This window comes from Globicephala melas, chromosome 7 (genome assembly GCF_963455315.2).
Source record: "Globicephala melas chromosome 7, mGloMel1.2, whole genome shotgun sequence".
Lineage (NCBI taxonomy): Eukaryota > Metazoa > Chordata > Mammalia > Artiodactyla > Delphinidae > Globicephala > Globicephala melas.
This window is the reverse complement of record NC_083320.1, coordinates 52,130,531-52,144,029: the sequence shown is the minus strand read 5'-3', so window position 1 is coordinate 52,144,029 and position 13,499 is coordinate 52,130,531. Positions and strand designations below refer to the sequence as shown.

General features: G+C 38.0%; 1 protein-coding gene across 5 annotated transcripts in view; it reads left to right on the top strand.

The window, feature by feature from the left end:
- Positions 1–290: 290 nt before the first annotated feature.
- UBE2E3 (ubiquitin conjugating enzyme E2 E3) overlaps positions 291–13,499 on the top strand; it is a 102,713-nt gene continuing 89,504 nt past the window's right edge. The window contains exons 1-3 of one of the 5 annotated variants that reach the window (XM_060302188.2): positions 291–661; positions 1,702–1,920; positions 3,688–3,738. In XM_060302188.2, the coding sequence (XP_060158171.1) occupies positions 1,727–1,920; positions 3,688–3,738 (245 nt within the window). In that variant the 5' untranslated portion in view covers positions 291–661; positions 1,702–1,726. Of the gene's footprint in view, positions 662–856; positions 1,071–1,140; positions 1,163–1,241; positions 1,263–1,701; positions 1,921–3,687; positions 3,739–13,499 lie in introns of those variants that run through there. The other 4 variants (XM_030850657.3, XM_030850665.3, XM_030850672.2 and 1 more) reach the window with 4 other exon arrangements.

The following is a 13,499-nucleotide window of genomic DNA, read 5'->3' as shown; positions in this document are numbered from 1 at the left end:
CACAGCGGCCCCGCGAGACGGCGCCCGCGCCCCTGCCTTCTCCGGTACCGGCTCCGCGGCCAAGGGCGTCAGGGGCCAGCCCGCCGGGTCCCCGCCGCGCTCTTTGTCCTGGCCGCGCGCGGGCGGACGCGTGCGCCCCCCGGGTGAAGGAGGCGCGGAGAGAGCGCGCGGGAGCGCGCGGGAACAGCTCGCGCCCGCCGGGCGCCGGCGGCGCGCGCCCCTCCGCCAGGCAAGCAGCGAGCGAGCACGCGCGCCGCCGCCGCGCCCTCCCCTCCCCCCGCGCTCGCCTCGGAACTTGCTGACTGCGCGGCCGGGAGGAGCCGAGCCGGGCGGCGGCAGCGGGAGGCCACAGTGCGCGGGGGTCTCCCGCGTCCCCTACGCCTCGCCGGGAGCTCGCGCCCTCGCCCAGCCGAGCTCCCACCGCCCCCCCTTTTTTCCGAAGGCGCTGGGCGGCGCCACCCTCCGGCCGGAGCCCGGCACTGCACAACCCCCTCCGACTTTCAATGTTCCACACTCCCCGGCCAGAGCCTCCTCGGCTTCTTTTTTTCCCTCCCCCCCCTTTCCCCCCCCCAGCTGCCTCCATTTCCTTAAGGAAGGGTTTTTTTCTCTCTCCCTCCCCCACATCGTAGCGGCGCGCGAGCGGGCCGGGCGGGCGGCCGAGGTAAGGCGGCGGGGCCGGGGGGCCGCGTGGGGGGCGGCCGGGGCGGCGGCGGCGGTGGGGGAGGGGGCGGGGGCGGGCAGCTTTGTTCGCGCCGGGAGCCCGCGCCGCCGGTGTCCGCGAGCCGCGGCGGGGCCGGCCGGGCTGCTCGCATCACTTGGCGCCCGGCGCGGTGAGCGCTGCCCGCGGCCCCCGCGCGGCCCTCCCCACAAAGGGCCGCGGAGCTGCGTGGCCGCCGTCGCCGGCCGCGGCTCGCCTCGGCGGGCGCGGAAATTTGTTGCACTTCTTGGGGCTTTGTTTGTTTGTTTGTTTTCCCTCTGAAATTTTTTTTTTCGTTATTTTGGACAAAATGTCGGTCCGTGATGTAAAAATTGAGCGAGGAACCTTGATGGCACGGGGAGCTTTGCAGAAGGTGCAGTTTGAATTCTGCTTTTCCCAGGGTGGCAGCTCGGTCTTGGCCGGATGAATCTTCTCTGCTGGCCGTGAAAACGGCCAGAGCAGCTTGTTAGTTGATTTTTTAAAATTCGTTAAGTGTTGTATTTAAAGGCTTACGGGCTCAGAGGAGGAATCGCCACCTTAAATAAGCATATGGGCTATTAATAGGGTATGTTTTCCTCTCGGAAAGGGAATTTGGTAGCTTTGACCAATGTCAGTGTGTAAATATTTAGACGTTATTAGTGACTTTTTAACATTTTTCAGCGAGATCTGTTATTTACAGTGTGTCATATGTTATTAATGCTCGTTGCCTAAGTTCCCTGGCAAATCTGTTTCTTGCCTTCTGAGAAAGTAGACAATTGATAGATTGTCCAAGGGATGGAAAAAAATGTGAGTGGGTTTTCTAACTTGAGTTTGGTAAAGCCCTGAACGCTGCCGTTGTGAGACACATCACCTCCCCTGTAACCTTCCTGTACGATGAGATGTGTGAACACTTTTGAAGCGTTTTCATTAAAATATGATTTTAGGTGAAGATTAAGAGAAGAAAATGCTGTTGGCTTATTTCTTAGACTTACATTTCCTTTCTTTCCCCCTTTTCTCTTTAAAAGTTTTCCAAGAAATAACTTCACCAAGATGTCCAGTGATCGGCAAAGGTCCGATGATGAGAGCCCCAGCACCAGCAGTGGTAGTTCAGATGCGGACCAGCGAGACCCAGCCGCTCCAGAGCCTGAAGAACAAGAAGAAAGAAAACCTTCTGCCACCCAGCAGAAGAAAAACACCAAACTCTCTAGCAAAACCACTGCTAAGTTATCCACTAGTGCTAAAAGGTAATGTGTAAAAAAAGGATTAAGCACGTTGTCAGGTTGTCTTCCAAATGGCCGGACGCTTTTGTTGGTTTTATATCAGCAATAGTTCGAAAACATTTCCTTTGCGCTCAGTTTTATTTGGACTTGAATGAGTTGTCATTCTTTAGGTGGCATATAATCCACCTCCCTAGAATTAGACTTTTAAGCAAACTCGTTCTGTACTTTGGTGACTTCAGTGAGAGTGTCCTTGAGCAGAGATTGGACTAACATCTGACAGATTGTTTAAGGAGTTGGCAAGGAAAATTTGGTGAACCCAAATTAGCTGGTACATTGAGGATGTTTCCTTTTTATGAGTCATATTCGGCTTCCTTGAAATTGACACTTAGATCAGCAGTGTCTCTTCATGAAACTTAATGATCAGAAATGGTCATGTTTGCTAGAAAATTTGTAAATTCAAGGCCTTGGCTGTATTTGAAAGCAGATTTTAAAATTGTGCTCCAAATCTCCTTTCAGTTTTACAAACATTACTTTAAGTCATGCATCCCAGGTATTACCTTTTGTAATTAAGCTATGGTTATATAGCTCTGTGTCCTTGTGAGGGCAAATAAAACTGAAAAGTAGCCATTTACGTTTTAGGTGGCACTTGGTGAGTGACAACTTTGTCATTTTTCCTCTTCACTCTAAAACTTGTGGATATGCTTGTCACGTTAATACTCAACAGCAGGAGAAACATATTTTGTTGGATATAAGTGAAAGATCATTTGTTTCTTGTTGATTTATGTTATCTGTAATGGTGAAAAAAAGACTGTCAATGGGACTCCATCAGTGGTGGTAGTAGTGGAATACCCATGATTTCTAGTAATTATACATCAAATGCTTCTATAGCATTAACCAATATCGACATTTTATTGATTTTTGTTGATCACAACCAAAAGAAAAATAATATAACAGCTGATAAAATGTTGGCATTCTGTAGTGATATTCTGTGGATTTTCGCCTCTATTACATCAAAGTATTAATAGCGAGAATATTTATGAAATAACAGCAGTCTTTGAGATAATTTAAAATTCTCAATTTGTTGTAATCTTTTTGATGAACATATTAGACACATCTTAAGTTTTGAAAGCATTTTAAATTTGAATAAAATAAGGACTGCGTTTTTTCCTCTTACCTCAGGGATGTCATTATCTCTTCTCCCAAATTTATTTAATTTAAGTGCTGTACTTAAGGTCAGGGAAAACAGATTCAGTTAAATAAGATTGCCAGAATCCTTTGGAAGTTTTTCACTGGTAAAAATATTTGTAAATTTCAAAGTTTTTTTTTTTTTTTACAGATAAAATATTGTCAGAATTATTAATGTGCACTTGCAGTAGCTTGTTAACTCTTACCTTGGTAAAAGTGACTTGAAGTCATTGTCAAATATTCTAGTGCTTTCCCTCCTCCCTTCTTGTCTCATTTGCATATAAGCTTGAAAAGAGAATTTCTTTGGTAAAAAGTGTTTTAAAATACATTTTATATCCTTTACTGAGTACTAGTGGAGGGCTAGTTCTCAAATCAGGTGTAAATGTCTTACTTATTTATAGTAGCAAGTGAGAAAAAAAGCTGCAAAGTTTCTGTTAAGGGATTTGGGTTATGCCTCTGAGAACAAAGAGGAAGCAGCCATGTTAGCATTACTGAAGGCGAAGCCAGCCTTGCATTTAACTGCATGGTGGTAGAGGGCAGTGTAATTCCCCGGTTATTCTGTAGACTCTCTCAAATCCTTTTTGTCTGTTCTCATTTCACTAACAGAATTCAGAAGGAGCTAGCTGAAATAACCCTTGATCCTCCTCCTAACTGCAGGTAAGAAACAAATTTTGTTTTAATTTCAAATTGTGGAAAAATATCAAGAGATTCATGTATTGTCCTTGAATATGTGTGCTGCAGAAGAGGCTACATTTGTTTCTTTTCAGCTTTGCAAGTGGATTAAACAAAAATTGTCTTGGGTGAATTAAATTTGGGTGGAAAAAAACCTTTTTAGCGTGTATCATACAATTTGGACTTAAGAATATGATTTTGTGCTTCTTGCTGGGATTAGTATGAATAGTGCTGATTTTTGTTCTGCTGTAATAGTTCTATACTGTGTTTATTCAGAAGTATATTGCAGAAACTTCTAAAATTTTGCTAAGCTTTAAAGTTACTGCTTGTGTGCAATCTGAACTGACCTTCCAAATTTAGAAATTGCTGAATGTGGTGTTACAAAATGTAAATGCAGTAAACAAGAGTATAGTTGTTTCTGTTTGATTTATTCAGTAATTTGCCTTAAGGACAAATTTTTTACGTGCTAAGCTAATGGTTTTAGTTGCTGTTTTCTAGAGAATGCATTGCTGGAATTATTTACATTTTAATTAAATGGCCTAATTACTTGGGAAAATTCTTAGTAATTTTAGTACTTGAAATTCGTGTATAAAAAGCAGTGAAAGAGTTGGAATTTGTGGGAAGAAGTCATTTCAGTGAAATTCATGTAGAATAATTTAAGATTGTTGGTTGGTATAGGTGTATTAATAGTAACTGGTTGGTAATTTTTTTCCTGAAAATTTTTTTTAAATTCCTCTTACTTAGTGCTCAGTTTTTCAACAGTGACTTTATGGCTTCCAAAATTCATCAAACTTAGAAAACCAGTCTTTAGATGATTTGCATGGAGATACCTACTCAAGAACAAGAGTGGCTGCTAGAAATAAGGAAGTGTTGTGGTTTGATATGAAAATGTTTTCTTGTTTTACCTATATTTTTGCTACAAGTTGTGTTCACTTGTGATGATCAGACCTATTTCTGAAGTCTACTTGAGATATAATAGGATATAATCCAACTGCTTCTTATCATGTGTGTTAAGTGGGTCCTCCAATAAGGTGATCTGATCCTTATTTGCTCATACTTGTAATCAGACATTTCAGTTCAAAAAGGAAACATGAATGTAGACTAATTTTAAACATAGTGGTATGTCAGATCTCAAAGCAGCGCTTACGAGCTGCACTGTCCAGTAATGTAGCCACTAACCACTTGTGGTTATTGACCATTTCAGTTGTAGTCCAAAAATGAGATGTTCTGTAAGTGTAGAATACACATCAGATTTTGAAAACTTAGTATGAAGAAAAGAACTTTTGTAAAATATCTTACTGATTTTCTGAAAAATATTTATTGCGTGTTGAAATATTAATATTTTTGATATGTTGGGTTACATAAAATGTTTTAAAATTAATTTCTTTATTTGCCATTTTAATACAGTTAGACAATTTAAAATTACATTTGTGGCTCGCATTATATTTCTGTTGAACAGCACTGCTTTAGAAAATAAATAAATCAAAGTATTTCCTTTCAGGCTTCTAAATGGTGTGTCAAATCTGTAGCCATTTAGGGAGGTCAAGTTAAATTTGCTCTCTGGAAGAATCACTTAACTTGGCAGAGTGTATTCTGGTATTTCTCATTGTAAAAGACGTAAAGATCTATCAGTTCAAAGGTCTTAAATGTTTTAAAATTGCATGTAAGGTCAAACATTCTTTAAAGGTTTTTGTTGATTTTCTGCAAATGGCACAAACTAGTGTTCTTGTGTAAATCTAGCGAACCCAGTAGAGATGTGTGAGATGCCCTCAGAGGAGTAGCTTAGTGTTGCAGTTGCTGAAGAAATGTGCTCTACATGTTTAGCCCGGGAATGTTTCCACAAGGTCACTGACGATTATTTTAGAGGAAGTAGAGTCTTTCTTGGAGATAGAAAGTTTAACCTGTTATTATTTTTCTCTTTATCTACCAGATTTCCTTTCAGTCCATGAAATAATGCTTTACATTTAGTGATTAGGCTAGTGAAATAGTGAACCTTTGGGCTTGCCCATGTGCAGTAACTTGGAAACAGCATCTGTGCTTTCCCTTGTCACAACTTGTGATCACTGTCAACTCTTGCAAATGACATCTTTCAGTTCTCTGCTTCTTGTTATGTATGAGTTTCTTTGAGACTGTGTGAGTGATTAAAGAAAAAAAACAGAAAATATGACTCTTAGTAGGAGACTGGAGAAGTTTTTTTTATTAGTTTGGGGACAGCCTTCCTTCATATGCTGGACAAGTAAAATACCCACATAGTTTCGTGTGTTTTTCTATAAGTCTTCAGATTCTTTTGGGTGGAAGAACATCTCGTCCTTGTTCTTGAGCAGGAATTTGGAATAGTGAGTGTTTAGTGGAGGCATTTTAGGAATTTGACAGCTAATTTAAAATTTGTATTGTATTTTTACCTTGTGTCATACTTGTCGTGTTCTTGTAATTCACAGGTGCATTGGTGAGAATTTTAGCTTTATGATGATCGTACAGTTTAAATTTGTTAATTTTTGTCTTAATTAAAAATGGGACTCTATATTAATAAATTCTAGAGTATGTGAATTAATATTGCCTGAAATCTATGAAACCTAATTCTTTTGACTTTAATGTGTAGTTAATCAGAATTCCATTATGGTTTTGAATATGATTTTTATAAGCTTATCAAAGTACGTGACACATTTAATTCTTCCTCAGGGAAGAAATGTAAAGTATGTCTGTGTACATTCAGGAAAAAGTAGAATGGAATACAAGAAAACTCAACAAAAGCAAATTTACTCAGACTTGATTAAGATTTTTCTTAAATTCCTTCCTATGTTTAATTAATAAAATATTCTTTAGTTATTATATAGCTGTGTCAAATATGTATACACCCAGGGTGATCATAGGATAGCCTTAATTACTGAATTAAGTGTGTGGCTTTAAACATGTTTGAATACATTTTGATAGTATTGATATTTCTTCTCCCAATAGTATAAAAGTTTGATAAAATGTTATTTCCAATGATTTGATGGCATTTCAATTTTTAGGTATTGGAGTGCTTTAGGCCAAAGCATTCTAAACATAGGGATATGACATTTAGTGCCTTCAATTCATACTCTTTACTGTATTCCAGATTAGAGTATAAACAGCTGATACACCAGTGAGAATGAAGGGAAATTGTATGTGCTATTAAGACATTTATGTTCCATCCAAAGAGTGTCCTTGTCCTCTCAGGACTTGACAGGTGGCGGAAGTTTAGAAAGGTGCTGGATTTTGAACTTAGCCTCTAATTCTTTCTGTATCTGAGAAAGTAGAAAAATACTCTCCAAAAATATTCTTTAATATGTTCAGATTGAATCTGTGTTAAAGTAGGTATTCAGGGACATTTGTAAATAGTTTTTGAGTGTGGGAAAGACCTTATTGGGAGGGAGGTGTGACGGTATCAAGTTATAGTATTAATATGCGAAACCTGAAAGTAGGTACTAATGCTTGCAAGTTTTGCTCATTTCCTTCTTTCTAAAAAAAAAAATTAAGAGAAGCAGTTAAGTTCTAAACCAGAAGTTGGCAAGCCCTGATTTATTTGTAAGCCTAATTGTCTAACTGGATGAGCTCCATCTCCCTTTGAGGATTACCACCACTTTGCACCATTTCTAGGGAAGCTAGAACTTCACTGGACTGGACTGTCTGGGTTCAGATCCCTGCTCTGGCACTTAATAGCTATGTTAACTTAGATAAGGTATGGAATATTTCTGTCTTTCAGTCTCTTATCTGTATAATGAAGATTAAAATGATATCCTTCTTTATAAGTTTGTTGTGAGGATTAGATGAATTAATATGTTTAAAATTTTTTTAACAATGTAAACTTGGTCAATAAAACGGCCGTAGCATGGTTAAAGAGCTAGTTTATAGCAGTATGCCTTCACTCTTGCTGGCGTTTTCTCCAGTGCATCAGCATCCGACTGTAGGAATAATTTCATCTTAATCAGCTCCTCACCTATTTATTGAGACTATGTCAGGCAGCTGTTTTTTTGATGTTAGTAAAAGCAGTTCCTTGGAACTTGAGTAAAAAAGAAAATAAACCTAAGAACATTGGGTAAAGCTGAACAAATAGTATATCCTCTTTAAAGGAATATGCATAAGGTTAATGATACTTAATTCAGTAGAGAATGCTCTGACTGTCCAATAAATTATAATAAAAAATTTTAAAATAATGGTGATAGGTATGTTTTCCCTTTTAAATGTTCCATTGTAGGAATTTGTAGTTTTACTGTATTGAGAATGAGATTATATCAATGTTTTTGTAAAATTTAGATTCTGAATTGATACAGTTTACTCGTTACCTAAACATAGCATTCTTTCCTTCTCTCTGATCTAGGGAGAGATTTTGGAAGCTTTCTCTAATTGGTGTATGAAGGCAGGTCATGATCAAAATAATGTGATATCTACATAGCTTTGTTGGTTGCTTATACAATACTTGGTTTTAAACCCTCCCACACATATGGATAGATTGCTTTTTTTTTTTTTTTACTTATACATTTGATTGTTATTAGCCAACAATATTAGCCAGTTTATATTAGCCAGTGTGTGCTATGTGAAGGTACCCTATTTTATAAAACAAAATTGTGCCATTAATCATCTAGTCCTTTTGTTTTCAACTGTTGAAAAAAAATCCTGCAATTGCCTTTTTATAAAAATTAAATCTCAGTTGGACGCTCAATTTGTGAAACAGATAAGTATAGAACTACTCTGACTGAAGGTGTTTTCCATCTCACTCTACTGTGGTCATCTACCAAGGGTAGTTCTTATTTTATTATTAATTAATTACATTTTGACATCAGCATAGACCTCAAAAATCATGAGGATTTTTCTTGGTACTTGGACATTCCTGATAATTTTAAATGTTTTATTTTTCAATAAGCTAATAGTTGGTTCAGCACAGCTGTAATATCAATACATGAATCCGGTATGTTAATACTATATACTATAATTATTTACTTGTTTGTCTACCTTCTGCAAGAGTTAGTAGTCCTTTGAAAGGATTGTCTTGAACATTTTTCTGTCTTCACACAGTGCTTTTCATGTGAAGATTTATTAAGTTAATAAATAAGTTGAAGTCTGTCAGATTGACAGGAATAGAAATTCCAGGCAAAACAATGAGTTTGGATTGGAGAAAATCTATTATATATCCCATATATTCTTTACTTTTTCATAATTGTAATTTTTAATATGATTATTCAGAGGTATTTTGTTACCGTTTTTATTATAAAAGGAAATTGATTCACAGTAAAGCTAATTATTTCCCTCATATATGCCAGTGTAGCAGAAGGACTCAGATCTGTTGTGACTAAAAATTTTTTCCAAAAGAATGATGTGATTGAAAATAATATTCTTCCCCATCTAAAGGTCACATTTTTATTAGGGATCTGTTAATTTCAGTGCAGATAATGTAATTAGAAAGTGTGTGAAAACTGTGCATTTAAAAAGTTGCATGGTTACTTTGCTGCTGCATGCAAGACTCAAATTGTTTTGTTCCTTTCTATACATAACCAACTGGTACCTTATTCTTCTCTCCTTGAATAAGTTGCTGTAACAGCAGATGGATATGTTTAGTTATAAGAAAGTCAACAAGTCATTGTTCCTTAGAGTGCCGGGCGCTCCGATTGATAACAGAGAACTTGATCTGCCATTCTGGTCTTTCCTACAAAATTAAGATTAAAAACAGAATAAAACCACTGTAGATCTAGAGAAATAGAAAATGTTTTTTTTCCCTTCCCATACTGCTTTTAACAGGAAGTATATTTGGCATTTTAGAATCTAGAAGAATAAACATCTTTAAACTTTTAATATTTCTCTTGCCTCAGTTCTCAACTGGGGGCAGTTTTTGCCTTCTTATTCCCTCACCCCACCCTGGCCTAGGGGGCAATTGGCAATGCCTAGAGACTTTTCACAACTGGGGGAAGAGGGGCTGCTACTGATAATTTAGCGAGTAGAGGTTAAGGATGTTGCTAAATACCTTGTAATGCCTAGGTCAGCTCCCTCCAACAAAGATTTATCTGGGCTATAAAATGTCAGTAGTGCTGAGGTTGAGAAATCCTGCTGTAGATGTTTATTCCAGTGCCTTGCCTCTTTAATTTTTACATAGGTTTTTTTTTTTTTTTTACTGTTTTCCTATGTTACTAGTGATGCCTACTGAATACATTCTCCTGTACCTTCCTCAGAGTTGGTGTCCCCATCTCCCACTACTCTTGTGCTGTAGTTTATCTTATGTTATCTGATACATGTCTGTTTTTTTTATGTGAACCTACAGGAATGGCTACCTTGAGTACCTGCTAAATTATGGTCTATTGAGGCCAGAAATGCTTACAGCAGTATTTTTAATTAACTAGTCTCCTTCTAGTTAATTATACCCTCTCATGATTTAGCTTTAGGCTGGTTGTATCTGTGTGCTACTGGGAATATTGAAGTATCGTCAAGTAGAAATACCATTGGAAAGTCATCAAAATTCAATTGGATTCAGTACGTTGATTGAACTACAAACAGGTTAGAAAGCCATGCTCTTCATTTGATTTTGATTTTGATCATTAAGACAATACAGAGATTATTTACTTCTATTATTGTTACAAGTCCACAGTCCTTTATTTCAAACTCTTGAGGCCAGTAATGTTTGAGAATTTGGAAATTTTAAGATTGTAGAAAGGGAATGTGATACATTTGTTGTGTTTTATGTAACACCGCCAGTGGGATCTGGAGAAGCACTCCATAATCAAACACATTCATATTTCTACAGTCAAATTGTATGAATGTTCATATTAAGGGGATAAATAGACACTACAGATAGTTTTTGGTTAGTTCATGTTTGGTGTTGCTGCCAAATTATTTTTCTCCAAACTTACTTTTTTTTAATCTTTGGTTTTTAGAGCTTTTGGGATATTCCAGAATTGCGGGTAAGCAATTGTGGCTCTATAATACTTCTGTTACAATCACAAGTGACTTCAGCTATTTTACTCATGGTGAAAGGGCGTTTAAAGTCTTGTTCAGCTTTTCTTTCTTTTACCTGTTTCCTGATAGCTGTTTTTAGTTTCTCAGTTGTTATTTTTGTACTGTTGCTTTTTGTTTTTTTTGTATAACTTGTGTGCTTAACTAGAAAAAAGTTTAGACTCTTGATTTTAGAATTTTTTCTCCTTAAGATGAAACTATAAGTATCAGTTTCTTTTTAAGTTATTCTGTGTACATTGGATTACTTTTCTACTTTGCTATCAGAATTCTCTTTTAACCATTCTGTTCATTCTGGGTATACAAAATTACACAGAAAGGAAGATATCCTTTAATACCTAAGCTCAGGACTTGCCATTTTTATGTATGCATTTTGTCTAGCATTTGAGTGCAGTTAGGCTGTAAAAGGAGACGTTGAATTTTGCTAAGCTGTGTTGCGTTAACAAACAAACCTAGAAAGCTTATAACATGAACATATAAACGTTTGTCTCACTTATATGAAGTCCTCTTCGGGTCCAGGGACTCTCCTGGTTAGCTCTTCCACGTGTTGGCTCAGATCTGTGCAGCTTACATCTTGTAGCCCTTCCATTTGGAACATGTGTCCAGGCAAGATAGCTAGAGGGTCATGTGCTGGCTGACTGTTACGTGCTTTGGTCTGGAAGTAAGGCATGAGTTAATCACATGGCCTCGACCAACTGCAAGGTGGCTGGAAAATGTCAGGGAGCATATGGATATTCAGTGAGAAATCGATTTCTCTCCCTATATACAAAGGATATATACTTCATGAATAAGTGAGCACCCAGCCTGACACTACTGGATTCCATAGTATAGTGCCTATTAATATGCTATTTTATTTAATTCCCAAAACAATCCTTTGAAGTATCATTCTTGTTAAGATTTCAAAAGCTAATCTGAGAGTTGTCACACATGTAGTGCATATACATAACAGCTCCAGGGCAAAAATTTAGGCTTACTTTTTTTTTTTAAATACATTTATTTATTTATTATTTTTGACTGTGTTGGGTCTTCATTGCTACTCGCAGTTGAGGGGAGCAGGGGCTGCTCTTCGTTGTGGTGCACGGGCTTCTCATTGCGGCGGCTTCTCTTGTTGCAGAACACGGGTGTGCAGGCTTCAGTAGATGCAGCACATGGGCTCAGTAGTTGTGGCTCATGGGCTCTAGAGCGCAGGCTCTATAGTTCTGGCGCACGGGTTTAGTTGCTCCACAACAAGTGGGATGTGGGATCCGCAGCATGTGGGATCTTCCCGGACCAGGGCTTGAACCCGTGTCCCCTGCATTGGCAGGCAGATTCTTAACCACTGCGCCACCAGGGAAGCCCTTTAGGCTTACTTTTTACGTGAAGGTAAGCACTTTTGCTTTTGTACACTGCTGCTTGAGAAATTGGGTAAAAGCATTCAGAGTTGTTTAAGGGTTTGTAGGTGCATGTTTAGTATAAGTACATCCCATTTGTTTGCTTATAGTCTCTTGAAGGATCCAAAATACTGTATGGTTTTAGAACCTGGCAAGTGAGGTCCAGATGGTGAGTTGGAGAAAGAAGAGTTGCCTTCTTTGGCTTGAGGGTGCTAGGCTCACCTTGAGTTTTTTTTTCTTCTTCTTCTTCTTTTTAAATCATTCAGAAGCATTTTCTTTTCAAGGAGCATTCCCCAAGTTGCCAGCTTTCTTGGTTATTCTCTTGCCTTGTAAGGAAGAAGGTCAGGGATTGAATACGATCGTAATGGAAAAGGCAAATCTTTGTTCTCTGGCTTGTAGTTCCTTGTGTAAGGCTTTTCTTTGGGCAAAGCAATGAGACTTTAAATCTGCCTCTACTTTTTTGTCTGGGGTATTGTGAAGCGGTCTATGTTTATGAATTGCTTTGAAGTTGGAAAAAAAATCTATGGATGAGAATTTCTAGCTTTATGGAGAAAAGTCCTAATCACATAGGATTTTAGGAGTATTTTAATGCTGATTTCTCAGCAACATGTGCACTTGTTATTTTTTAATACTGGTACTAGATCTGACTTTTTATAGAAATTTGGCTTTATATTAGATCCCTCTTAATTTTGTCTTGTTTTATATCGTTTCATAGTTTATTTAAACACTATTTTTCCTAAACTTGTGAATTTATACAAAAATATTTCCAGATAATAGTATGGAGATTTGCTTTTTTCTTAGGAGTCTCTCTGGAAGAGGAACTGTTCCACTTAGCAAAACAGACCTAATGTTTTCAGTGTGACCTTCTAGGTTGATATAGTTCATTTTAGATTGATAAAACTAAATGAATTTTATGAATCAAATCTGTGTCTTGCATCTTGTCTAAATGCTGTATTAAAATTAAAATTTAAAGCTTTCAGGTTTTTCTTTCTGTTGACATTTCATCAGTTTTATAAGGGTATAAAAGGAAATAGTGTAAGCTTGTTTTTAGCACCTGTTTTCGATGTGATGGTCAGTTAGATGTGATTAACCTTAAGTAATAGCAGGAGGGTCAAATTTCTAGAGTTATTAAATTTTTAAAATCCCAGCCTCCTGTTTGGTCCTTGTTGTAAATAATAATTGTTTTAATTTTATGGTTATTTGCAACAGATAAAACTTTGAAAGGAGTTGCAGTATTGCCTTGTTCATTCATTGTCCAAGGTTTAGTCTGTCTGTTTTGGAGGGATTTGGACCAGTTTTGCCATTCTGAAGTTTCTTTGCCGCTTCACTGTCCCAGAGTAAATATACTTTGTCATTCTGTTTAACTTCTAGCTTGTCTGGGGAAAAATAAAGACATCTCTAGTCTGAAATTGCTTTTGG